We start from the raw sequence: 25,820 nt of genomic DNA, 5'->3' as shown, positions 1-25,820 counted from the left end.
AGCTCCTATATCTTGCTGAGAAGTTAGTTTTGTTTTATTTCAAGTGTACTTGTAACAAGACCTATACCTAGAACTAGACCACTTGGTAAAATTTTGTGTTTTTGTCCTGTAAAAGTAAAAATATATTCCGGCTGTTTGTTGTTTGTTACCTCACGGCATCGGCCAGCTTCTCGTACTGGATTTCGGTGCGGAAGAAGTGCGAGTTGGCCGGCTCGTAGCGCATGGCGGCGGTGAGCGTGCAGAACACGGTGTGCAGGAGTTCGAAGACCTGGTTCTGGTTGACCCGCTCCCAGCCGTGCCGCGGCGGCTGGCACAGCGAGCGCTCCATGGCCACCAGGAGGGAGGTGATGTACACGAAGCCGCCCACTTTGCGGAACACCGTGCGGGTGCGGTGACTCTCACGCAGCACGGCCAACAAAGCCTGAAGATGCAAAACATAGATGCATCACACACCATCAAAATATTACAGGTAAAAGTAAATGAGTATATGTTAAAGTATCCAATATGAATTTAAAGAGAAAGCAACTGTGTGTTGTACTGAAGACTATTTTAATTTGTTGGTAAAATAAAAACCTGAGTGTGGGGAAAAAAAAAAAAAATCACCTTTCCTAGTGTGTTTTCCTTCCTTATTTTGGACTTAAAGTTTAATTGTTTAGCTCTCCTTGATAAGGCCATTAATGGTGTGGCTACTGTTATTAACTTTTTATTTTCTATAACATAGAAATTTATCCTGGATCAGTCGGTTGTAGCAAACAGCTGCTCATACTGAACTGCGTTCTGGTTCTGCTGACGGTTTCCTCCTGTTAAAGGAGAGTTTCTCCTCTCCACTGTCGCCACATGCATGGTCAGTATGAAGGATCGCTGCAAAGTTAACAGCAACTCAAGCAAACTAAACAGTTTATTGCCTAAAATATCATACATAGCATTCCTTTAGTAATTCTGAAGCTAAATCTATGCCACTTGAAGCGTTTGGTTTTCATCTTAAATGCAAAATGTATGTATTTTTGTACACTTTTGACATAATTACTGTTTTGAATATGTTTTTTTTAGAAAACTGTTTGTTTTTTGGAGTATGTACACTCCAGAACCACTCCAACGATTAATGAAACATTAAATTATTTGACAATTTTATTTTTTTTTTTACCCTTCCAGGGGGTCTTTTTGTGGGCTCTAGTGTCCCTTATATCACAGTAGGCTGACAGGAAACGGGGAAGGAGAGGGGGGAAGACATGCAGCAAATGTCGTCGGGTCCGGAGTCGAACCCGCGACGGCCGCATCGAGGACTCAAGGCCTCCAAATGCGGGTCGCGCTAACCCCTACGCCACCACAGCACGCCCATTTGACAATTATTTTAATAACCGATTAGTCATGATTTCACCGATTAATCATTTCAGTCAAAGAGTTTATACAGTCAGGATTTGTGCAAAAATCAAATGTGAAACTCGTTCTGTTTACTGTCACCTATGGCAACCATGAATTGAATGTCTGACTAAAGCTACAGAGAGAGAGGAATAGCAATCACCAGTAACAAAGAAGAAGTAAAACCAGCCAGCTGTTTCCTGCTGCATTAACAAAGTCCTGCTAGTGTCAGCACAAAGTTTTATTAAACCAATCACAGGATGTTGAAGACGTCTTCCTCTAACTTCACACTGGGAAATCACCACCAGGCTGCAGCTGTGCACTAAAAGTCTGAGTGTGGGGCATTAATTTCACACGCAATGTGGAAGATTAATGCAACAAACCCCTGATAGATTCTTCTCCCCTGTAAAACATGAAATGAGGGCTTTCACAGGGTTGAGCCGAAGATTTATATGAATTCTCTCAGTTACGGTGCACAAATAAAAGGCATATTTAAAGCTCTGTGCAGTTTCTTTTTATGGTGATAATTAAAATCCATGATTAGTGAAATTGAAGTAAAATGCTGACAAGTTAATCCAGGCGAAGCCCTGGGAAGGCATGAGATTTACTTCATCTGCAGTGGGAAGGAGTTTAAAAATGCAATTATGCCTGAGAAAATGAGTCGGCCTCTCATCCTGTCAGTGTGTGAAAGTGTGTGTACGGTTCCAGCTTTTATGTGCGCCTAACTCTCAGAGATCCTGCTTTAAAGCAATTACCGTGTACAGCGCTACAAATGCATATTGATTTTTAAAATCACTCCCTTTCGTGTCTGAACGTTCTTACCGGGATTTACTGACAAGCTTTTGGAGGTGCAGACTTTATTTTTGGCTGGCTGTATAATAATTAAATTAAAGAAACAGCCTAAAAATCAAAGCTGGAATGAAGATAAACAGTTGAAACCAGACGCTGCTTTAGAATAAATTTTGGTTTAGTTTCTAGTGCAAATTTCTTAGTAAACATGACATAAGACAAAACGAATTTGTAAGAAACTTTCCAGCAAGATATAAAAGTTTAATATTGGTGTAAAAGTTCCAGTTCCATTGGAAAATTATTGAACTTATGAAAATATATTTTTCCCATATTTAAAGTCAAATAATATGCCAATGGAACTAGTATTTTTCATCGCTATTAGGATTTATTTACTTAAAACAAGCTCCTATATCTTGCTGAAAAGTTACTTTGAAGTTACTTTTGTCTCATTTCAAGTCTAAGATATAGAACTAAAAACTAAACCAAAATTACTTGGTAAGATTTTTGTGTTTTTGCAGTGTATGACTTGGGTCAAACCATTTTTGATATTCCTTCACAAACTTCTCACAAACTTTTGCTTGAATTTTGGCCCATTTCTCCCAACAGAATTGGTATAATTGAGTCAGATTTGTATTTTGTCTTGTTTACAATCATCAGTTTAAGAATTACTAACATATTTTCTATGAGACTGAAATCAGGGCTTTGTGATGGACAGAGATGAGTAAAGTACCCAAAAATTATGCTCAAGTAAAATTAGCTCTACTTCAACTTACTTTTAATCAAGTAAGAGTAAAAAAGTATTTGGTAAAAAGTGTACTCAAGTACTGAGTAACTTATCAAATTATCAATCATTTAATATTTAAAAATTACATCATTAGATTGAGCAAAATACAGATTTCAAGACCAAAATGACAATAATTTGCATAAGTAACAAACAAAATCAGGCAAGAGAAAATGTTTCCAAATCAATTTCTGTCAATAAAAAACTTGAAACTTTAACAGAAACTCCAGGTGTGTGTCTGTTTCTGGTGAATGTTTTGGTTAAAACATGTTTTACTTAAGGCAGAGTAAAAATACTTCTTAATAAAATTACTCAGGTAAGAGTAAAAAGTATGTCGTAAAAATCCTCCTAAAAGTACATTTTTTCAAAAAGGCTACTGAAGTAAATGTAACTAGTTACTACCGAACTCTGGTGACAGTTGAGCGTTTGTGTTTATTACCCGCAGAATGTCGGTCTTCAGCTGCAGCTCGCTGGACGGTGCCGAGTGCATGAGGCCCAACAGCGTTCCCATGTCGTCGTCGCCGCTGGGCGACAACACGAGCTGCTGGATGATTAGCAGGGCGTGTTCCCGACACTGGCGGTACTTCACGATGTTGTGGACGCAGCGAGCGCCGCCGAACTCTCTGAACAGAGCTGAGAACGAGAGGGGAAAATTCTATTTGAAAATCTGAGTCCTTGCAAATAAAATGATTAATCCACCTGCTTTCTATAGTGTTAGCAGCTGTGATGTCATCACATGATCAAAACAAAGTTATTTTTTGAGGCTCACTTATTACAATATTGATGTTTCATATCAGTTGATATCGATAATTGTTCTCTAGCTTTTTGTTTTAAATATCTGAAATAATACCAAGGCGGTGGCATGACATTTCCTGTTTTATCCACAGTTTTCACTTCATAACGTTGTTATTAATTTTTAAGCAGTTATGAGGCAAAACCTGAAACTGTTGCTGCACAAATTACTCTAAAGATTGTTGCTAGGTAACCAAAGCACAAGAGTTAGTAAGTTGCTCAACATGTTGTTGCTAGGTAACCAAAGCACAAGAGTTAGTAAGTTGCTCAACATGTTGTTGCTAGGTAACCAAAGAGTGAGAGAATTAGTTGATGCCACCATCGTAGCTTCGTTAGCAGTTAGAGGTTGAGCAGCTAAAGTTTTTCCTCTGCCTACATTTCCCAGAATGCTCTGCGGTTCTGGATCGAGTTCAGTGAATATCTATATATTGAATATAGAATATTCTATCAGACTTACTATGTATTGATATTGATGACGTGTTTATTGCGATATACGTATATTGTTATTAATATTGTCCAGACCTCTGCTCGTTATTAGCTTAACCAGAGCACGGCTAATATTTTTAGCTCAATTTGAATTTGTTTAAATTGAAATGTACACAGCTTTAAAAATCAGCATTGGTGGCTCAATGCTGCTGCTTCTGAATTAGTTTATGTTCAAACTAAATTTGTAAAAGAATATGTCAAATTAGCTAAAAAACAGTAACACTTCTAGTATGCCAACAATGCTTTACTTCAGTGATGTTTATTAAAATAAATAAGCTAGTCTATATCTATATATATTGCAAATTTTCAATCAATTTTTATGACAGTTTAATTTTAAATAATGTAAAATTATATTTAATACATACATACTCGAGACGTTACATTATACGTCTAATTCATTTAATTCATATATTTCGTTTAATTTAATTCATATATTTACAATAAACAAAGAGGTTAACGCCACCTCAAATTCAATGAGCATAAATCAGATTATTATGATTTTTTTAACCCAAACTCAACACCTCTTCTTTTTCTAACTATCCTACAGCGAGCTCCTTGATTTTTCTTTCGTCCATTCAAGTATCAAACACTTGTTTAAATTCTCCGTCACGTCAGAGTGGCAGCTAACCGCTCCAGGTGCGTAATGCAGTGTAATCAGAGTGAAGAGCTCTCCCACATCATGAGTTCCTCTAACGACGACAAACAGTCACCATCCAGGTCACAGAGAGCAGAGCTGCAGGATGGTTATTCTGGTGACTCACCCAGTTGCTCCAGCAGACTGAGTCACAAACACACAAACACACACACACACACACACACACCCCTACGCAAACAGGAGGTGTGAGTGAAACTAGCTCTTCAGATTTAACAGATTGTAGAAAAAATTTTTCTGATCTCAGTTATCAGGGTTTGTTGGGAGGTTAAAGCCGAGACATTCGTGGTCTGATAGAAAATTAACGACAAGCTGAACAGAACTGTTCTGTGGTGGATGAGGGAAAATAAACAAATGGGAGATTATTTGCAGGGTTAATTAAACACAACAGTTAGAGTTTATCAGACTGAGCCAAAGATGCAAACACAAACAAACCATGATAACCTAGAATGTAATTATGAGAGAGCAGAGCTCCTGCTAATTACTCATGTTAATAGAAAGAGAGAAAAAAGAAAGAAAGAAAGAAAAAGGAAAGACAGAAATAAATGAAGAGTACGAAACAAACAAATGAACAAAGAAAGAAAGAAAAGAACAAATGAAGAGAAATAAATTAATGAAAAGAAAGGAACAAAAATGAACAGAAAAAGAAATGAACAAATAATTAGAGAAATAAATGAATGAACAAAAAGAGAAATGAACAAAAGAAGAAAAAGAAAGAAAGAAATGAACAGAGAGAGAAAGGAACAAATGAACAAACAGAGAAAAAGAAAAAAAACAAATGAGACAAAGAAAGAAATTAACAAAAGAGAGAAAAAAAGAAAAACTAACTAGAGAAAGGAAGGGTTGACAGAAGGATGGACATGCTAATGGAAGAGTGGATGGATGGATGGACGGACGGACGGACGGACGGACGCTGACCACCTACAGAGGAATCCTGGTTCTCCTGATCCGAGTCCAATTCTGTGAACTTTTCCCTGAATCGGTAGCCGACCTGCTTTGGGTCAGACGTCCTGCTGGCCTGATTTAAACCCTCCAACCTGCAGCTTTGTTCTCTTTGTGTCTGAATGTTAGTGGAGATTTCACCCTCTCTCTGTGAAATCACCGTGCATGTGCAGCCTGCAGTGTGTGAGTGTGTTTACCTGCGTTGGTGTTGGTGGTGTTGGAGCCCTGCAGCAGCACCGTCAGAGTCTCCATCACCAGCCAGGCCAGCAGCTTCTGCTCCTCCACTATCGGGTTGTTCTTACAGTCAGCTGAGCGCAGAAAGACAGCAACAAGACAACAAAGACCATTAAATTATCTACACAGTCAAGGCATCATCTGGAAAGGTAATTATTCATGTTAACATTAATAATTCATTATTACTGTTATACGTCACAAAATACTATTAAAATTCACTCTTTGTTACGGGAGGCAGCTGCACTGCAAAAACACAAAATATTACCAAGTATTTTTGCTCTAGTTTCTACTGCAAATATATTAGTACACTTGAAATAAAAACAAAACTAACTTACAAGTAACTTTTCAGAAAGATATAGGACCTTGCTTTAAGTCAAAAATTTCTTAATATTAATGCAAAAGGTAAAATATTTCTTTGATTACACTTTTTCCCATAAGTAAAACAATCTGCCAATGTAACTAGAAGTTTTTCATCAATATTAAGGAGATATTGACTAAAACGTTATTTATTAGATAAATTTGTCTTATTTTAAGTGAAGAAAGATATTTGCACAACAACTAGACCAAAATTCCTTGTTAAGGTTTTGTGTTTTTGCAGTGAATTTTTCTCACCTTGGTCGTTGTTTTGCGGCTGCTGTTGTGACGTCGGGTCTTTGAGCAAGGCGGCGTACTTGTGCAGCAGGTTGACCATGACTTCCAGCAGGCCGACCTCCCGCAGCACGTCGCTGAACACGGGGTCGTGCCTGGCCAGCTTCAGCAGCGTTCTGACGGCAGTGATGCTGCAGGAGAGCGACGTGCTGGACTTCAGCAGCACGCACACGCTGAACAGCTCCTTACACGGCACATAGTTCAGACTGAACACCACAAACTCCAGCAGCTCAAAGTACTTGGTCTGAACCTCAGGCAGCTTAGCCACGCGCTCGGCGAACTGCGACAACGTGTGCTGCGACTCCAGGATGAAGTAGTTGGCCGGCTCAGCGGCGTAGATGTTCCCGATGGCGTCCAGCAGCATGCAGGCCAGGCGGCTGGTTTTGGTCCTCAGGAAGGCGTTCTGCAGCACCGAAAAGGCCTGGATGTTCCGAACTGTGTGACCTGAAGGAGGGACAAGAACAACATATAAATAGAGATAAGAGCTGAAGAAAAAAAATGTTATCTGTTTGGGGTAAAAATATTAACTGGAAGCAACAACGAGCAAACGCTGAATTAAAGCACACGCCTCACTAAGAGAAACACATGAGTGATGATGGAGACTCTTCATGACACAGAAAGACATGAAGGTTGAGAAGAGAGACTAAGAGAGAGAGAGTAAAAAAAAGAAGCAAGGAAAGAAAGAAAGCAAAAAAAGAGAACAAACCAATCAGCAAAAAAACAAACTAACAAAACATAAGAAAAAAGCAAAGATTAAAAACAAAGAAAAAAAACGAACAAAACAGAAACAAAAAATGAATTAAGCAAACAAAAGAAACAATTAAAAGAAAGAAAAAAAACAGGAAGAAGGGAGGAAAGCAGCAAAGGAAGAAAGAACAAAACAAAAAAATAAAAGCAAAAAAAGAAGAAAACAAACAATGAAAAAGAATCAACAAAAAAGATAGAAGCTAATCTACCACAGCGGTGGAAACAGACCGAATCCACAGCACATCTACATGTTCCTTTTGTCAAAGTCAAGCTAGCATGACTGAACTACATCTCTCTCCTTTGTTATTTTTTTCTTGAATAAAACTTTTTCTTGAACTTGTTATCTAGTTGTCATTGTGTTGGCAATCAGTAGCAAATCACTGTGTCTTTTCTTTTATATATCACACATAGAAATTTAAATTTAGCGGTTTATTGATAACTTAACAGCTAGAACCAATGCTAGTCATGATCAGCGAGCAGCTTTTTGTCCTCCAGCAGGGAGATTGGGGGGAGATCGTGTGTGCGTGATTTCATGGTGTAGAGCTTTCATGCTCCACTCTGGGGTTTTTACTGAATGTTACAGCAAACATATAAAACTGATCAACTGTTGGGAATGAAAGTTTTATCCCTCATTTAAAAGCTTTGCAGAACCTGAAGCCTTTTCTGTAAAACGGACCAAAAACGCTCAGCAACTAAAGGTCAAGGGGAAGCAGTTCAGAGGTTCTCATTTGTATTCAGGATGTTTGGAGGGGCGCGTCTCCAGCAGCGAGACGAGCAGCACAGCGTCTGTCAAACAGGTTGAGCTTCCTGGGATCAGCCAAGCATCAAAAGTCATTTCCCAGATTAAGATCAGGCTGCGAGATAAGAGCAGGAGGGAAAAACAAAAAGACTTTTTCAAGTTTGGAGCTTTAAGCTAACTAAACAGTTTGCAAGTCTAACACCCGACTGCAAGAACATCTCTCCATTTAAACGAATGGAAAAGATGAAGGAGCAGTTTCCACGATGTCGAGCTTCTGTAATTACAGAGCAGCTCTCCCCTGCAGCTTTTCCATCCAGCTCCTTCAAACTAGCCAGCAGCAATTAGTAAACATCTGGTGGAACAGCTGAACTCATAAGAGCTACTTGTCAGTGAAACGCTGGTAAAAACGTTGTTAAAGAGTTAATAGAGGAGCCATGTTGTGATGACTTCCTGAAAGAGACAGAAGCCCAATTTGAAGGAGGTAATTACAAAGTTGTTCATTATTGAGGTTATAACCAAAAACCCAAATTTGTCTATTGAAAGGGCAGAATATTAAGAATATTTTGAAAGCTTTGCTAGTTCCAGCACCGTACCTTTCCCAGATGGTTGTGGGAGAACGAACCCTGGCAGCAGGAAGGGGGCGCCGGTGGTGAGACCAGCAGGTTTCAGCTCCGTCACCCCGTATGTGCACAGACAGGTGACCAGGTTGACCAGATCCTTCAGAGCATCTTTAGACTCATCCTCCTTAGCCTGTTCCAGTCTGGAAACAGGAAGTAGTTTGTATTAGGGCTGGAGAATAAATCAGTAATATATATGGTGATAGACACATGATCGATATTATTAGGTAATACATCTCAGAATATTCAGTATTCAATATATATAATATTTACTGGACTCCGATCCGCTACTTAAAAATAAACAACGGCGTGAAGTGAAAACTGTGGATAAAACAGGATGGGTCACGCTACCAATTTGGCAGTACTTCAGATATTTAAAACAAAAAACTAATCGACAATTATCAATAAAGATAATTATTGATGAAACACTTACGCTGTGTTACGTTTTTCAACTGTATTGTCCAGCCCTAGTTGGCATTTATTTTTAGATATTTCTGGTTGTTCTGTTGACAACCAGATGAATAAAAAAAATAAAACATGGAGCTCTCAATTGCACCTGAGCATGAGGTCGCAGAGGAAGGCGTAACCCTGGCACATCCTGAAGTCGTCCAGCAGCGTCTGTGAAACGTCGCTGGAGTCTTTGAGGAAGCAGGAGAGGCCGGCAAACATCTCCACGATCTCCAGCGGGGAGAGGTCGTCCGACTGCTGCATGTTCTGGACACATGTGGACAGACATTCCTTCTCTGGAAAGAGAAAAGAGATGGAGGAGAAAACATGGAAGTTATTAAAACCATGTCCTGCTCACTTTCATCGTGGGTTTACTTGCAGGACAGGAACTCTCTGCTGGTTCCCACCTGCCTTCGTGTGGGAAAAGGTTAAACTTTTCATGAAGGACAAAAAAAAGCTGGAGACGTCCGAATGTGAAAAGTTCAGTCCTGTCGACCTTTTCAAGGGATTCGCTTTTATCCTGCAGGCCTTTCGTCCCACGAAGTCGCTAAAACTGATTGTTTTATTATGACTGTCACTTTTGGAGCAGAGAAAAACTTTATTAAACTAAACCAAACTATTCAGTTTGGCTTCTAGCTCAACTTTAATCATTAAATGTAACCCATTAAACTTCCTTGAACAGGTTAGGAAAGGACTATGGGTTATTCAAAACATGTTCAGTACATTTTTGCACAAAATTATTCGTAGATAATGAGATTTTAGTCTAGTGAGTTTAGACAGAAAATGTTTCAGGGCCTCTTGTCACTTTAAATCCCAAAAAGCTGCAGCTGGCTAGGCCCCCCAACTCAACATTTACATTCAAATATGAAAATGGCTGCAAACAGATGAGCAATTATACAACCGTACAACTTTGAAAAGAAGAAGTGGAGCCTCCTGCACAACGAAAAAGAATGCAGCAAGTAGCTTCTGGATGGTAATTTTAAAAAAAAAACTTGTGTTTTCCAGCAGCCATTGTACCAGTTGACCAAACGTGCTGAAGCTCAGCTTGGGTTGCTAGATAACTGGGCTGGGCTGGGCTTTGCGGGGGTTGCTAGGTAACGGGTCTGAGCTCATTTTCCAGACATCAACTTATTGCCAAAAAGCAGTTGGGTGTTTATTTAAACGATGGGCTGTTTTTAGAAGCAGTAGAAACCCAAATGAAAGCATAAAAATGTGCAAAATGTGAATTTTTCTTTATAGGTTTCCTATAATTATTTTCAGATATACAATAAATATTTTGAGCTTTAAGTTATGTTTTTCTGTATATTCTATTCACATTGTTCTATTATACTGATGCTGATTTATTTGGTTAATATTTACATTTTTGTGCACTTTTTTTGTAAAAGACTTTGTTTCGAACACATTTAATAAAGTTTTACTGTAACAGTGCTGACATTGTGTGAACTGATAATGGTCCTACAACACACACGCTCCATTGGATCAAACATGAATGTCGTACCGTGGATGTATTTGACCACGTTGACGCTGAGTCCGTGTCGGGAGATGGTGGTGAGCACCTCGCCTGCGCTCCTCCTCCAGGGCAGGTTGTGAGGAGGACACCAAGAGGTGATGGCACTGAACAGCAGCTGCAGGTCGTCCTTCTGGGCCAGCTCCTCCGCCGGAGACACAAAGGTGCACAGCTTCACCAGGATCTGTGATCGTAAAATGGAGCAAAATGAAAATGAGCGTCTTGCATCATGAAAAAAGTGTTGAAGCACTTTCTTCCTGCAGCTGGGATCACTGATTGGGTTAAAAGTCTACACCAGTGTTGATATACCCCGCGTTATTTTTCTACAATCAAAATGACTTGCCATGTTTAGGATGCGTTCACACCAGCTGTTTAATCTGGTTTGTTTGGGGATGTGTGAATGCTAATCGAACTTTGATGTGGAACAAAAAAGCGAACTCTGGTCCTCATACAAACCTTGGTCTCCGTTCGGTTGAAGTGAACTTTGGTGCAGTTTGTGAACACCAAGCAAACCAGAGACCGCTCTAAAAGCAGGAAGTGGACTACAGTGCAGGGCATTCTGGGTAAACACAACCAAAACAAACATGAGGCTCTTCCACTAGCGTGAAAAATGGCTTGTGTAGAGAAGTTCTACAACCACTAAAATCTGACACCACTTCATTTTTATTTCCATGTCAAGAAGAAGGGAGTTGCGTTCAGTGTCTTCTTCAGAGCTTTTTGGTTGTTTCTTTCAATGCTCCTTGGTGCAGCGCCCCCACAGGTAAGGAAGACAACAGTTTTTTTTAAGGGTTTTGTTCGTTTTAAGCACTGCACTGTGAAAGAGAACTGCAGCAGCTGAAAATATAACAAATGTTGCCACTTTGGTCCCCAATTAAACCGAGTCTACTGGACTATAAACTAACTTATGGGGACCACTGAAGGAAACGACACAAAACTCGCTGAAGAAAACACTGAGCGCAACTTCCTTCTTCTTGAACTGTAAACAAGACTGGACTAGTGTCAGATTTCAGCAGTTGTAGGATTTCTCTTTTGTCTTTAGTTCATGAGCTATTTATCCATTTACATTTCATCGGCACCAGAGTTCACTTCAGTCGAACTGAGAGAAGTTTGTAGGTGTAGGTTTGGTCCTCATCAGCTTGACTGCACATTCACATCTCCCCAAACAAACCGGACTTTCAAGATAAACAGTCTGGAGTTGGACTAAAGCGGACTAAATGTGGCTGGTGTGACTGCTGTCCTACAGCACAATGAACAGAGTGTAAAGCTGAAAGAACCATTTATTTTTTCTACCTGGACAAAGACTTTCTGGAGCAGCGCTCGGCGGTCGGCCAGAGGCAGCTCCGGCTGAGTGTGGGCCTGGCTCGGAGTCTTCTCCTGGTTGGGTGGGGGTTGTGGCGGCTGCGGGGTGGGGCCCACTGGGGCTTCGGCCATATGGGGCAGGTCAAAGAACAGGTAGAGGCATTTGACCAGGGTGGAGGGTACGGACATGGTTGTCATGCAGTCCACTGTTTTCTGTTGGGGGCAGACGAAGGACAGAGATTTAGTGAATGTTAATTAAAAAAGGAAAGCGGCTCCTAAATCAGAGCTGAGTGGCTAATGTGGACACCATAGCTTAGCTGGGGAAGCCAATCCTAGGTCATTGGAGGAGTTTTGGCAAACACATATTTACAGACAAAGATGGCTTCTTTTATATTTTTCGTACAATTTTGACTTAATTATTGCTCTGAATATATTGTTAATTTCACCAAATGGCCTTTATATACGCCAGTTAACAATCAATTAGTTGACGATTATTTCAGTAATCGATTCATCACGATTAATCATATCAGTCCTACTTTAAACTTCAACATTAGCATTTAATTTTTTTACTATAAAAAAAGTAAAACATATACAAAATAACTTAATATTTACAAAAATAAACATATAATCAGATATAATTCAGTTCAATTGTACAGTTTATTTATTCTGTTTATTATCACAAAACATTTTTTCTCAAGGCACTTTATAAAAAAAGAATTTCAATTCTATTACTTCCTGCCATGCAACATCCTGCTGGTTGATGCTGTTTATTGGAACAAAATAAAGGTTTATCACAGCAAATTATGAGAAGAAAATTATTTAAAACTGACCAGTACTGAGCTTCCACACTAAAGCAGGAGGTTGCTAAAAATAAAGACTAAAACATTTTTATTTTTAGCATGACGCTGATAAATTGTTATTCCGTTGTGGATTCTTGGCCGAGTTGCTGTGAAGAAAACAAAAGCGAGAGCGGCCATGATGGCCTGAAGTGTGTGTTTCAATGTGTGCACTTTACAGTTGGTGTTATGATGGCGAACCAGAGAACTGTGCTCACTCCGGCGAATGATTCAGATAATGAAACAGCCTCCCACACACTTACTGAAAATAAAGCTCACAGTGACTAAATCACACACTTTCTAATTTATGATAATTATCACTAGAGACAAATAAAGGCGGAGAGAAATGACCGCAGTATTTTCTCCACCGCTCTGAAACGCACCGTTTCTGATCGATGAAGGACAGCGGGAGGGAGAAGAAAAATGGAGGAATAAAACAACGATTGGTGAAGGAGTCAGGATAACACGAGGAATGGATCCTCAGCTGTAACAGGTGAAGTGTGTGTGAGTGTTTACAGGCCAAAACAGAAGGATCGATGGCTGCCGCAGCCCGAAAGTCACGGTGAACGCCACGCAGACGTTATTGAAAGTGTGAGTAAAAGTGACACAAGGAGGCTGTGAAGGAAATATGGTGGAAGAGTCGAGGCTTGTCAAGAGGAAGAGACACAAAGAGGCTGAGCTCTGTCTGAACGGCATCCTATTAAACCAAGCAAAGCGAAAAATACAGTGGGGGCTTGTAAAAGTAAGCAAGGTGACTTCAGGTTTACAGAGGCTGGGAGAGCCTTGGTGTTCTGTCTGAGACACAAAGACAAAGACTGTCTAAAACATCAGGCATGCAAGTTAACGACTCATTTTTCCAGGCACGTAGTGACATTTTAAACAACATTTAAGTAACTATTTTACCATCACTTGTTATGGAACTACTACATATATCAAATATGACTTAAAATAAAATTGACTTTGTAATTTAACGGCGCTAAATTGGGCCTCTGTCTCTTTAAAAACTCCTGCTCTTCCTGAAACTCCACCTCCAGAAAGTCTTCACAACATGACTCCTCTATTAACCCTTTAAAAATGTTTTATTAACGTTTCATTGACAAGTAGCTCCCATAATGAGCTCAGCTGATAAGGTGTTTGCTAATTGCTGCTGGCTAGTCTGAGCCAACAGGGGAGGGGGAGGATAACATCTTAACATGATGTAAAGTTCAAAACGTTGATTTTGCATGATATGTCCCCTTTAAAAAGCTTAGAACTTCTAGAAAAATGCAAAACAACCAAAACACTGAGTTCCTTTAAATCAAGGCTAAAATCCCACTCGTTTTGAATTGTTTTTGAACCATAATAAATGAAATATTGACCAACATATTTGATGTGAATGAATTTGGTGATGCACTAATCAAAATATAATGTCTGTTCAATTGTTGACTGTATGGTGTTTTCTTTATAACTTAGTAATTTTGTGTTTTATGAATTCAAGGCTCAATTAAATAAACTTGATTGATTGAATTGGATTGATAGTGTATCAAGACGGTTAACTGTCTTTCTATAACATGAAGTGATAAATTTAATATTTCAATATTCAATTAATCACGATTAATACAAATAATCATCTCAGTCTTATAAGAAAATATTAAATAAAAAATGTCAAAAATATTCTCTGTCATTATTCCGGTGTTTAACAAATACAAATTACTGACAAAAAACAGTAATAGTTTAGTCTGAATTAATGTCAGACTAAACTAAGATCCTGATAAAAAAACATGGAGAAATTTGCGGCTCAATACATGAAAATTTCAAAAACGTGTTAATACTTTGGTAGGCAGTGGCACATAAAACCTTCCTGCAATAAAAGAACAGTCTGCAGATGTTCTGATGGATTTGGCTCAGCGGTCTCTTTACTGACCTGTCCAGAGGAGGCCAGCAGGTTGATGGTGGTCAGCAGCATCCAGCCACGACTCGCTTCCTCGCTCTGGTTCACCTCCAGGAACTGGACTATGGCTCGACTGGCGGCTTCTGCAGGAGGAAACACACGGCCTTGTGGTCAAACAGATGGATGGTGACGGCACACTGTTGCAGGCAGATGGCCGCCGGAACAATGAGCAGACAGAGTGGATAAATCATAATGGAGGACGTGACGTGGGAAAGAGCACACATGAGGCTCCTTGGTTTGTCAAACCAAAACTGTTACCAGTGAACTCTCTTTAGACATTCAGGCTAAAATCCAGTAGCCAAACTTAAGCAGCTCATTGCTAGGCCAGAAAAAACCCATCAGATGAAGACCGAGAGCTGCTGACTCATGTGACATTACGACTCAACTCGTGACTCAAGCTACAAAGACCAGCTGGGGAAATTATAAATGTTCCCTGCTTGCAGAGAAAAGGCCTGCAAGGAGTCTGTAACTAACTTTGCAGGAAAACTGCAGTTTGGATCACCGCTTCCTGAAACGCAAACCAATCGTACACGACATAAACACAAAATCTTACCAAGCATTCTGATGTAGTTTCTAGTGCAAATATCTTAGTACACTTGAAATGAGACAAACCTAAATCACAATTAGTTTTTCAGCAAGATATAGGAGCTTGTTTTAAGCAAATAATTCCTTAATAATGACAAAAAGTACTAGTTCCACTGGCTGATTATTTCACTTATAATATGACATTTTTCCCATGTCATAAGTGAAGTAATCTGCCAACGTAACTATTAATTTTTCATCAGTATTAAGGAAGTGTTGACTTAAAACAAGCTCCTATTTCTTGCTGAAAAGTTACTCATAAGTTAGCTTTGTCTTGTTTCAAGTGTAATAAGATATTTGCACTAGAAACTAGACCAAAATTACTTGGCAAGATTTTGTGTTTTTGCAGTGAAACTGGTCACATTAAACCCAAAGTCACAGGATCAAGCTTTGTGCCCTGGAGGACTCCAGAAGCTTCCCGATGGGACAGTGAAGTCCGGTTGTTTTCCTTTCAGAATACTTTGTGCTTCTGTGTGTCACAAAGTCAAATTTAGACCTTTCTAACACCACCTTAAATAATGTTTAAGGCCAAAATAACCAAATATTGGGTTCGAGTCTGCAAAATGGTGGCAGCAAATGTTGGGATAAAACTACAGTCAGTTGGTTGTTCAACAATAATTGAATATATTTTTTGAAAATGGTATCTCCTGTTGAGTATTCTTCACCCAACTAACCTGAAACTAAGCAATATTTTAATAAGAAAAACTAGCAAACACGCTCTAAAAAGTAATTATAACTAATGAATAAAAAACCAACGAAATAAAACCAAGCTATAATGAAAAACTCAACAACCTTAACCCTGTCAAAATGCTTCTCCTGTCATAAAAAGAAGTGGATTTGTATCACTAATCTGCATAAAGTAACTGCATTAGCAGTAAAACTAACAATTCCAACAGTTTAGGACGGTTTAATTGCAGTTTATTGTAACAATGATAATCAAAATCCTTAAAGAAAGAGACAATAAATGCCCAGCTCACCTGTGGATTTGTTGGAGGCTCTGCGTCTGATCTCGGTCACCATGAGTCGGGACACCTGGGTGGTGAACTGCAGCAGGTCGGAGAACTTCTCCATCATGCTGCTGGGCGGAGCATTCCCAAAAACCTCCAGAGAAAACAGAGCAGATTTTGTTTAGCTGCTTAAAGTAAGGAAACAGATATGATCATTTAGTAACAGATTCCTCACATTTACAGCTTAAGGAACATGACAAATGTGTGTTAGAAAACATAAAGGTGTATATTTTCCCTTTGTTCTGAAGATAAAACTGCACTACTGTGAACAAAGCCTCCTCCTCGTGTTTATTTCTCCAGTAAATCTGACAGGAAAGTGGGCCTGCTACACAGGGAGTGCTTCTGAAATCTGACATTAAATTACACCACCAGTGTTTGAATCGCTGCCAATGCTGGATAATTAGCTGACAAGTCTTAGTGTTGCTCTTCAGTCTGTCGAGGACACTCAACCAGGCTGCATGCAGAACAAAAATGGAGGATTGTTTTATAACTACAGCAGGCAGGAGAGTTTGAAAAGCAGCCATCATTATGTTCTCAGTTTTTATATGGAAAAAAACACAAATTTAAACCTCTACTGGCTCACTGTGGTACAGCGGGCAAAAAAAGATGAACATAACGCTAATGCCAAGCACCTGGTGTTGTTCTGTAGTTCTAGCCCAGCTTTCTGTATTATTTAAATTCAAGACCACTGCCATGTTTTTCTATTCTTATTTATGAATTGTGACATGTAGTTTGACATACAAGTCTCAACAGATACAACTGATATTTAAAAAAATACAAATTAGAAAATTTTAGTTAATTAAATTCAGTTTATACGTAGGCATGTCACAATAAACAATAAATCAATTAATCACATGATAAATTAAAATCAGATCAGTAATTTCCATTTGCATGATTTATTGTTTTTCTCTTGTAAAAAAAAGACAAAAAATTTTTTTAAACTCTTGCAAATGTGTCAAATGTCCAACACTCACAGCTTAAGAAAGTTAATTTATTCTTTGTAAATCATAATAAAAAGAGGTGCTATGTTCTGAAATTCTCTTTAAGTGGACCTCTAATTTATAGCTCTGCTGATACTGTCAGAAATGTAAAAAGGTGAGAATAATGTAATTTATTTTTTTAATTTGGCAAGTGTTCTGACTACTCTCTTTCCGAAGAACAAATGTGACGGAGACGATCTGTATTGAGCCGCCTTGGTTTGGAGCGACTTACCCTGTTAAACACAGGAAGCATCATGTAGAGCTTCTCCTCCTGCTCCTTCTGGGTCATGTGACGAGGAGGGTGGCACAGCTCGGAGAAGAGGCGCCGCAGGTGCATCAGGCCGAGCGCGTTGTCCTGCGGGCTGCACTCCTCCTGCCGCGGCCGCCCCATGATCCTTTTCACCATGTTCATCTTGAGCGGCTTTGTCAGGGCAAAGGCAGCCCTGCGGAGAAGAAAACAGATTTAACTCAGAGACTGAGGCAGTGATTTATACTCGGGTTAATGTGACAAATCTATCATGAAAACATCAAACTTTTGTAAGTCAAAATAAGAAAAACTGGTTTTCATTCCAAAACAGCAAATGCCACAGCTAGCGATCAAAGTAGAAACACAATTAACCCCGATTTTGTTCTTTAGATGACAAATACTGCAACAAGATGAAAATAATAATTTTCAATATCGGCCCAATACTGGTAATGTTAAAAAAACGACTAACGTCGACCAATACCAATGTTAATAAAGATACATCTGCATGTCTACGTTAAACTATGTCCTTTCTTATGCAAGGATATTTAAGAATCTAAAAAGTCTGAGGAAAGTACAAAATATGAAACAAATGTTTCGTATTTTGTAGATTATAATGTAGGGCTGGACGAGATAAATGTTTCATATCAGTCAATATCAATAATTATTGATTCAACTTTTGTTTTAAGTATCTGAAATATTACTAAACTGGTGGCATGACATTTACAGTTTTATCCACAGTTTTTACTCCACGATGTTGTTGTTTTTTTTTTTTTAAGCAGTTTTGAGTCATGGTAGCAAAACCTTAAATTGCTGCTGCGCAAGTTACGCAACAAGTTGTTGCTAGGTAACCAAAGAGTGAGTGAGTGAGTTGATGCCTACATCCCCCAGGATGTGCTATAGTTCTGGATCGGATCTAGAGAACATTCTATATATTGAATAGTCTATCTGATGTATTATCTATTGCTATTAATGATGACTTTTGTAGACAACAGATCTATAATACATGTTATATCTGCCACAGTACACGAAAGGCAAATCATTTCTGAAATGTAGCATCAATTGTCATACAGTATTCTCAGCAACAACAAAAAACATGAACAACTCTTTATTCTAAAATGTTTGCTCAATCTCTTAAATTGTCAGTGAAATTAAAACCATTCATGAATTCCAATCAGTGACCATGCAAAATCATTCCGAGGGCCATAAATGGCCACCGGGCCACATTTTGGTCTCCCCTGACATAAGGGATCAACTAACAAAACTACTACTTAAATTCACTCCAGTGTTAATCCATTTCATATTGGAAAAATGAATAAACAGTTGTAATAACCATTCCTGGCCTATAGGGGGTGACATGTCTGCAATAAATGTATCACTACATAAAAGAAGAATGTCGTCCGTATGTCTGCGCTTATTTTGATTATACAAAATTCTGTTAGTTTATTAAAAACAAAACAAAAATAGTTTAATAACACTTTTTGTGGTTTACGACAGCAACAAATATGTCAAAACAATAACTTATTACCCCAAAGTAAACATGTTATTATTATGTAAGATGATTATAGAGAACTGTTACTGTCAGTTTATGGTCTGTTTTTTCTGACACAATAGGAACAAGTAAACAAACATCGCTGTTATTAATTTTGAGCTCTTGTTCCCCAGAGAACGGTTGAGAATCAGTACATTTAGCCATTTGTTCCACTTGCCAGCATCTCTCAAGACTATTTGAGCTGGTTGCTAGGAGACACTCGTTGAGCCTAAATAGAGTACATAAACATCCAATAATAAAACCAGAAACAGCAGAATAATAATGTAAGGAAATGAAGGAAGAGTCTAACCTTGAAAAATATAATATTTTCCTCTTCACATGCCCACTCTTTCATCAAGTTATTTTGTAGGAGAAAATGCTTTTACTGTCAACATAATCAAGGTAATGAAAGCTGGAAAATGAAGCTTTTTTGCTTTAAATTGATGAGCAGTCCTTATAACTATCTCCACTCAGGTTACCAGAGGATTTTATTTAATCATTTTTATATCTTTAACTGTTTGGCTTCTGTGTTTTGAATTCAATGAAAGCAGAGACAAGTTATTTAAAGAAAAATACTTACTGTTGTACCTAAAATATATATATATTGTTTTTCATTAATCTGTAAAAATCTTTCTCTTATGCTTTCACAAATTTCCATTTTCATCAACTCTTAGTGGTTTCAGACTCTATTCTCATATTTAAGCTGAACTCTTGGGACATGCCTGCTCTAAATGCCGTCATGCAGGAACACAGAGAGCGACATCATGAAGTCATCCGACAGCTGGCTGGCACAAATCTAGCATCTGTGATGGTAACAACATTACTCCAGACTAAGGACTTCAGAAAGTCATTTTAGCAAAACCTCAGTGCTGCCCTCTGCATGAACTCCAACCAACCGCTACACAATGCAACAGTCGCCATTTGCTGCCGTTTTATTCCAAGTGGAGAACAATTTTTTATTTATTTTTATTTATTTTATTTTTTTTACAAAGCAAGCTCTCAACAATCACGTCAGAACTGCGGGATCTGGAAACAAATTAACATGTAAACATCTCTTAACTGTGTTTAGTCAACGTAAGACCAAAAAGCCAGAAATGAAAGGAACAACAAATACTGCTGTAATCGTGTTGTGAGTCACTCCGTTGAGTCACATCACAGCTTTGTGGCTTTTATCTGTAGCTTGGCCAAAGATTTCATCAGAAAATAACCAGAGACAGGGCTGGATGCTGTGTTGGTCTCAGACACATTTTACACACATGATGGGGAAAAAAAATCAAAGCAGAGAAGACCTGAAAGGCGAAGGATTTGACATTTACAATACAGCGGGTGTCTGGAAGCAGCGTAGCGCAGCGTAGCACAGCGTTCGGCCCTTACTAACCCGCAGCTCTGCCTGTCTGAGATAAGGAACTAAAACAAGTCCAGCAATAAAAGTGTAGGCTTTCAAAGGAAGGTTATAACCCTGCCTGGAGCAGATGGAGATTAAAGTCATGTTATCAGTATCAGGCCTGGAGAGGCAGCTCTTCTAAACTGTATGGCATGATAGCTTTGCTATACGTTGAAGAGTATAAAACAGATTTTTGATCAAATAACATTTAAAATGTTTAATAATAACTCTGAGAATGTACTGTTCTGTAATGAAAATGCTGTATTGATTTAATTATTGCAGATGCTTCTGCAGGGTTTGGTTGCAGTTAGCTCTAAAGAGGGAAATTTAGGTTTCAGAAAAGCATCGCCTCAACAATCTTAAAAATGTTTTTAGAAAACATTTTCACCTGCTTACCGCTTTGCACAAGTTAAGACAACAAAAATATTGCCACACTTTTATTATTTTCTTCTGATCCATCCATCCATCCATCTTCTTCCGCTTATCCGAGGTCGGGTCGCGGGGGTAGCAGCTTCAGAAGGGAGGCCCAGACTTCCCTCTCCCCAGCCACTTCTTCTAGCTCCTCCGGGGGAATCCCGAGGCGTTCCCAGGCCAGCCGAGAGACATAGTCCCTCCAGCGTGTCCTGGGTCTTCCCCGGGGCCTCCTCCCGGTGGGACGTGCCCGGAACACCTCACCAGGGAGGCGTCTAGGAGGCATCCTGACCAGATGCCCGAGCCACCTCAACTGGCTCCTCTCGATGTGAAGGAGCAGCGGCTCTACTCTGAGTCCCTCCCGGATGACTGAGCTTCTCACCCTATCTCTAAGGGAGAGCCCAGCCACCCTACGGAGAAAACCCATTTCGGCCGCTTGTATCCGCGATCTCGTTCTTTCGGTCATGACCCAAAGCTCATGACCATAGATGAGGGTGGGAACGTAGATCGACCGGTAAATCGAGAGCTTCGCTTTTTGGCTCAGCTCTCTCTTCACCACGACGGACCGGTACAGCGCCCGCTTGACAGCAGACGCTGCGCCAATCCGCCTGTCGATCTCCCGCTCCCTTCTTCCCCCATTCGTGAACAAGATCCCGAGATACTTAAACTCCTCCACTTGGGGCAGGACACCCCCCCTGACCCGGAGAAGGCACTCTACCCTTTTCCGGCTCAAGACCATGGCCTCGGATTTGGAGGCACTGATCCTCATCCCGGCCGCGTCACACTCGGCTGCGAACCGCTCCAGCGAGAGCTGCAGATCACGATCTGATGAAGCCAAAAGGACCACATCGTCTGCAAAAAGCAGAGATGAGATCCTAAGGCCACCAAATCGGATCCCCTCAACACCTTGGCTGCGCCTAGAAATTCTGTCCATGAAAGTGATGAACAGAATCGGTGACAAAGGGCAGCCCTGGCGGAGTCCAACTCTCACCGGAAACGAGCCCGACTTACTGCCGGCAATGCGGACCAGACTCTGACACCGGTCATACAGGGACCTGACAGCCCGTATCAAAGGGCCCGGTACCCCATACTCCCGGAGAACCCCCCACAGGGCTCCCCGAGGGACACGGTCGAACGCCTTCTCCAGGTCCACAAAACACATGTAGACTGGTTGGGCGAACTCCCATGCACCCTCCAGGACCCTGCCGAGGGTGTAGAGCTGGTCCAGCGTTCCACGACCAGGACGAAAACCACACTGCTCTTCCTGAATCCGAGGTTCGACTATCCGACGGACCCTCCTCTCCAGGACCCCTGAATAGACCTTGCCAGGGAGGCTTAAGAGTGTGACCCCTCTATAATTGGAGCACACCCTCCGGTCCCCCTTTTTGAACAGGGGGACCACCACCCCAGTCTGCCAATCCAGGGGAACTGCCCCCGATGTCCATGCGACATTGCAGAGTCGCGTCAACCAACACAACCCTACAACATCCAGAGCCTTAAGAAACTCCGGGCGGATCTCATCCACCCCCGGGGCCCTGCCACCGAGGAGCTTTTTAACCACCTCGGCGACCTCGTCCCCAGAGATTGGAGAGCCTAACCCAGAGTCCCCAGGCTCCGCTTCCTCAGTGGAAGGCATGTTGGTGGGATTGAGGAGGTCTTCGAAGTACTCTGCCCACCGGCCCACAACGTCCCGAGTAGAGGTCAGCAGCACACCATCCCCACTATAAACAGTGTTGGTGCTGCACCGCTTCCCCCCCCTGAGACGCCGGATGGTGGACCAGAATCGCCTCGAAGCCGTACGGAAGTCTTTCTCCATGGCCTCTCCAAACTCCTCCCACGCCCGGGTTTTTGCCTCAGCAACCGCCCGAGCCGCATGCCGCTTCGCCCGCCGGTACCCATCAGCTGCTTCCGGAGTCCCACAGGCCAAAAAGGCCCGATAGGACTCCTTCTTCAGCCTGACGGCATCCCTCACCGAAGGTGTCCACCAGCGGGTTCGAGGGTTGCCGCCGCGACAGGCACCGACAACCTTGCGGCCACAGCTCCGATCGGCCGCCTCGACAATGGAGGCACGGAACACGGTCCACTCAGACTCCATGTCCCCCACCTCCCCCGGGACGTGTTCGAAGTTTTGCCGGAGATGGGAGTTAAAGCTCCGTCTCACAGGGGATTCCGCCAGACGTTCCCAGCAGACCCTCACAACACGTTTGGGCCTGCCAGGTCTGACCGGCTTTCGCCCCCACCACCGGAGCCAACTCACCACCAGGTAGTGGTCAGTGGACAGCTCCGCACCTCTCTTCACCCGAGTGTCCAAGACATACGGCCGCAGATCCGATGAAACGATGACAAAGTCGATCATCGAACTGCGGCCTAGGGTGTCCTGGTGCCAAGTGCACATATGGACACCCTTATGCTTGAACATGGTGTTCGTTATGGACAATCCATGGCGAGCACAGAAGTCCAGCAACAGAACACCGCTCGAGTTCAGGTCGGGCGGGCCGTTCCTCCCAACCACGCCCCTCCAGGTCTCACTGTCATTGCCCACGTGAGCGTTGAAGTCCCCCAGCAGAACAAGGGAGTCCCCAGGAGGAGCACTCTCCAGTACCCCCTCTAAGGACTCCAAAAAGGGTGGGTAATCTGAACTGTCGTTCGGCCCGTAAGCACAAACGACAGTCAGAACCCGTCCCCCCACCCGTAGGCGGAGGGATGCTACCCTCTCGTTCACCGGGGTAAACCCCAACGTACAGGCGCCGAGATGGGGAGCAACAAGTATGCCCACTCCTGCCCGACGCCTCTCACCTTGGGCAACTCCAGAGTGGAAGTATGTCCAGCCCCTCTCAAGGAGACTGGTTCCAGAACCAGAGCCGTGCGTCGAGGTGAGACCGACTATTTCTAGCCGGAACCTCTCGACCTCACGCACTAGCTCCGGCTCCTTCCCCACCAGAGAGGTGACATTCCACGTCCCAAGAGCCAGTTTCTGCAACCGAGGATCGGACCGCCAGGGTCCCCTCCCTCTGCTGCCACCCATCCCACACTGCACCCGACCCCTTTGGCCGGTGCAAAGGGCCAAAGGGGTAATCTGATCATTAGACAAAAATTCCAAGTATCTTCTTTGGTATTTTATGAAATTCTTAACAACACTGGTCTGTAGAGACTTTTCTTGGGAAAAGAAAAATCTCTTGTGAGCTCCTACGTGAAACTACGGTGGGTGTGAACTGATTCACAAATTAATCACCAGGGAAAAGAATCGAATTTCCACTCCTGATACTAGAAGCTGTGTTGCTTAAGAAACAGGTAGCCATTATTGTGCATGCTTTCATTTCCAGAATAGAGATGGAAATGTATCATGAATAATCTGTGTTATTATTTTTAATTTACTTTGTCTATTTATTTGTAAACTGCGAAAACACGAAGTCTTATGTATTCTCCTCTAGTTTCTAGTACAAATAACTTAGACCACTTGAAAAAAGACAAAACTAACTTACCAGTAACTTTTCAGCAAGAAATGTTTAGAGTTAATAATTGCTTAATATTGGCAAATATTAAGGAATATATTTGCTTATATTATTAATCAATAACATAAGCCCCATCACTCAAGAATGTAGGAATCGCTATGAAACCATCTTTTGGATCAGTTTGGAGCAGGGGTCTCAAACTCCAGTCCTCGAGGGCCGCAGACCTACAGTTTTAGATGTGCCACAGGTACAAAACACTGGAATGAAACGGCTTAATTACCTCCTCCTTGTGTAGATCAGTTCTCCCAGCCTTGCTACTGACTTAATTATTCTATTCAGGTGTGGTGCAGCAGAGGCACATCTAAAAGTTGCAGGACTGCGGCCCTCGAGGACTGGAGTTTGAGACCCCTGGTTTGGAGAGATAAGGTCAAACTGCGATAAGAAACTAATCTGGAATTGTCAAATTGGTGTAAAGATTAGCCAAAGTGTTGCTCCAAATATCTGAATATTTTCTCAGCATTTATGGCCATCTTGTAAAATAATAAACCATAAAAATTAAATTAGAAATGACATTGAGAACTGCTGTAACCAGAATATAATTGGCATTTTGTTTTATTTATTTAAAAGTGATATAATCTGCCAATGGAATTAGTACTTTTTTGCAAATTTTAAGAAATTATTGATATCAAACAAGCTCCTATATCTTGTAACTGAAAAGTTACTTTTAAGTTAGTTTTGTCTTATTTCAAGTGTATCGAGTTATTTTCACTAGAAGCTAGACCAAAACTACTTGGTAAAACTTTGTGTTTTAGCAGCGTAAATAAGGAAGAACATGGTGATCTCTGCAGACTTTCTCTCAGGTGGTGGGCCGCACCAATCAGTTCCTCTACAGCGACTGTCCTTCCTCTTCCTACTATGACACAAATCACTGTTTATTTCTATTTTACTCCTAATAACATGCTAGTTCCAATCACAAATCCACATTAGCTCTCTACTGGATTTTTGGCTTTTTCTACTTCAACTAGTCAGATAGCAGAAAGTCTGTGGGGCTTGTGGGGAAAAGCTGCTGGTGTACAGCGCGTTTGTCTGAGCCAGCAAAGTGATCAAGAAGTGGCTTTAGTAGCATCAGCACTAAAGTCCAGACTTTAGCCGCCAGCTCAGATAGAAACTCGGGTCGTGTCCTGTTGAAAAGCCTCCAGGCAAGAAGAAAAACTCGCAGGACATCAGAAATGAAGGAACCAAAAGCAGAAGTGGTTTAAATATATCCGGCCCGACGAGCCCCAAGTCATCACTCTATGATGTAGGAAACGTTATGAAACCGTCAGTCGGATCAGCTTGGATCAGGTCAAACTGCAATAAGAAACTATTCTAGAATTGTCAAATTGGTGTAAAGATTAGCCAAAGTGTTGCTCCAATGATCTGAA

General features: G+C 41.1%; 1 protein-coding gene across 6 annotated transcripts in view; it reads right to left on the bottom strand.

Moving 5' to 3' along the window:
• wdfy3 (WD repeat and FYVE domain containing 3) overlaps positions 1-25,820 on the bottom strand; it is a 103,485-nt gene that overhangs the window by 59,764 nt on the left and 17,901 nt on the right. For all 6 annotated transcript variants that reach the window (XM_032577855.1, XM_032577852.1, XM_032577851.1 and 3 more), the window contains exons 2-12: positions 17,607-17,817; positions 16,365-16,488; positions 14,779-14,888; positions 12,031-12,252; positions 10,732-10,924; positions 9,343-9,529; positions 8,763-8,929; positions 6,648-7,127; positions 5,999-6,109; positions 3,369-3,562; positions 150-421 (exon numbers count right to left, since the gene is read on the bottom strand). In XM_032577855.1, coding sequence (XP_032433746.1) covers positions 150-421; positions 3,369-3,562; positions 5,999-6,109; positions 6,648-7,127; positions 8,763-8,929; positions 9,343-9,529; positions 10,732-10,924; positions 12,031-12,252; positions 14,779-14,888; positions 16,365-16,488; positions 17,607-17,786 — 2,240 coding nt within the window. In that variant the 5' untranslated portion in view covers positions 17,787-17,817. The remainder of the gene's footprint in view (positions 1-149; positions 422-3,368; positions 3,563-5,998; positions 6,110-6,647; positions 7,128-8,762; positions 8,930-9,342; positions 9,530-10,731; positions 10,925-12,030; positions 12,253-14,778; positions 14,889-16,364; positions 16,489-17,606; positions 17,818-25,820) is intronic.

This window comes from Xiphophorus hellerii, chromosome 12 (genome assembly GCF_003331165.1).
Source record: "Xiphophorus hellerii strain 12219 chromosome 12, Xiphophorus_hellerii-4.1, whole genome shotgun sequence".
NCBI classification, from domain to species: Eukaryota; Metazoa; Chordata; class Actinopteri; order Cyprinodontiformes; family Poeciliidae; genus Xiphophorus; species Xiphophorus hellerii.
The sequence above is the reverse complement of the archived record's forward strand: the minus strand, read 5'-3'. Positions and strand labels throughout refer to the sequence as shown.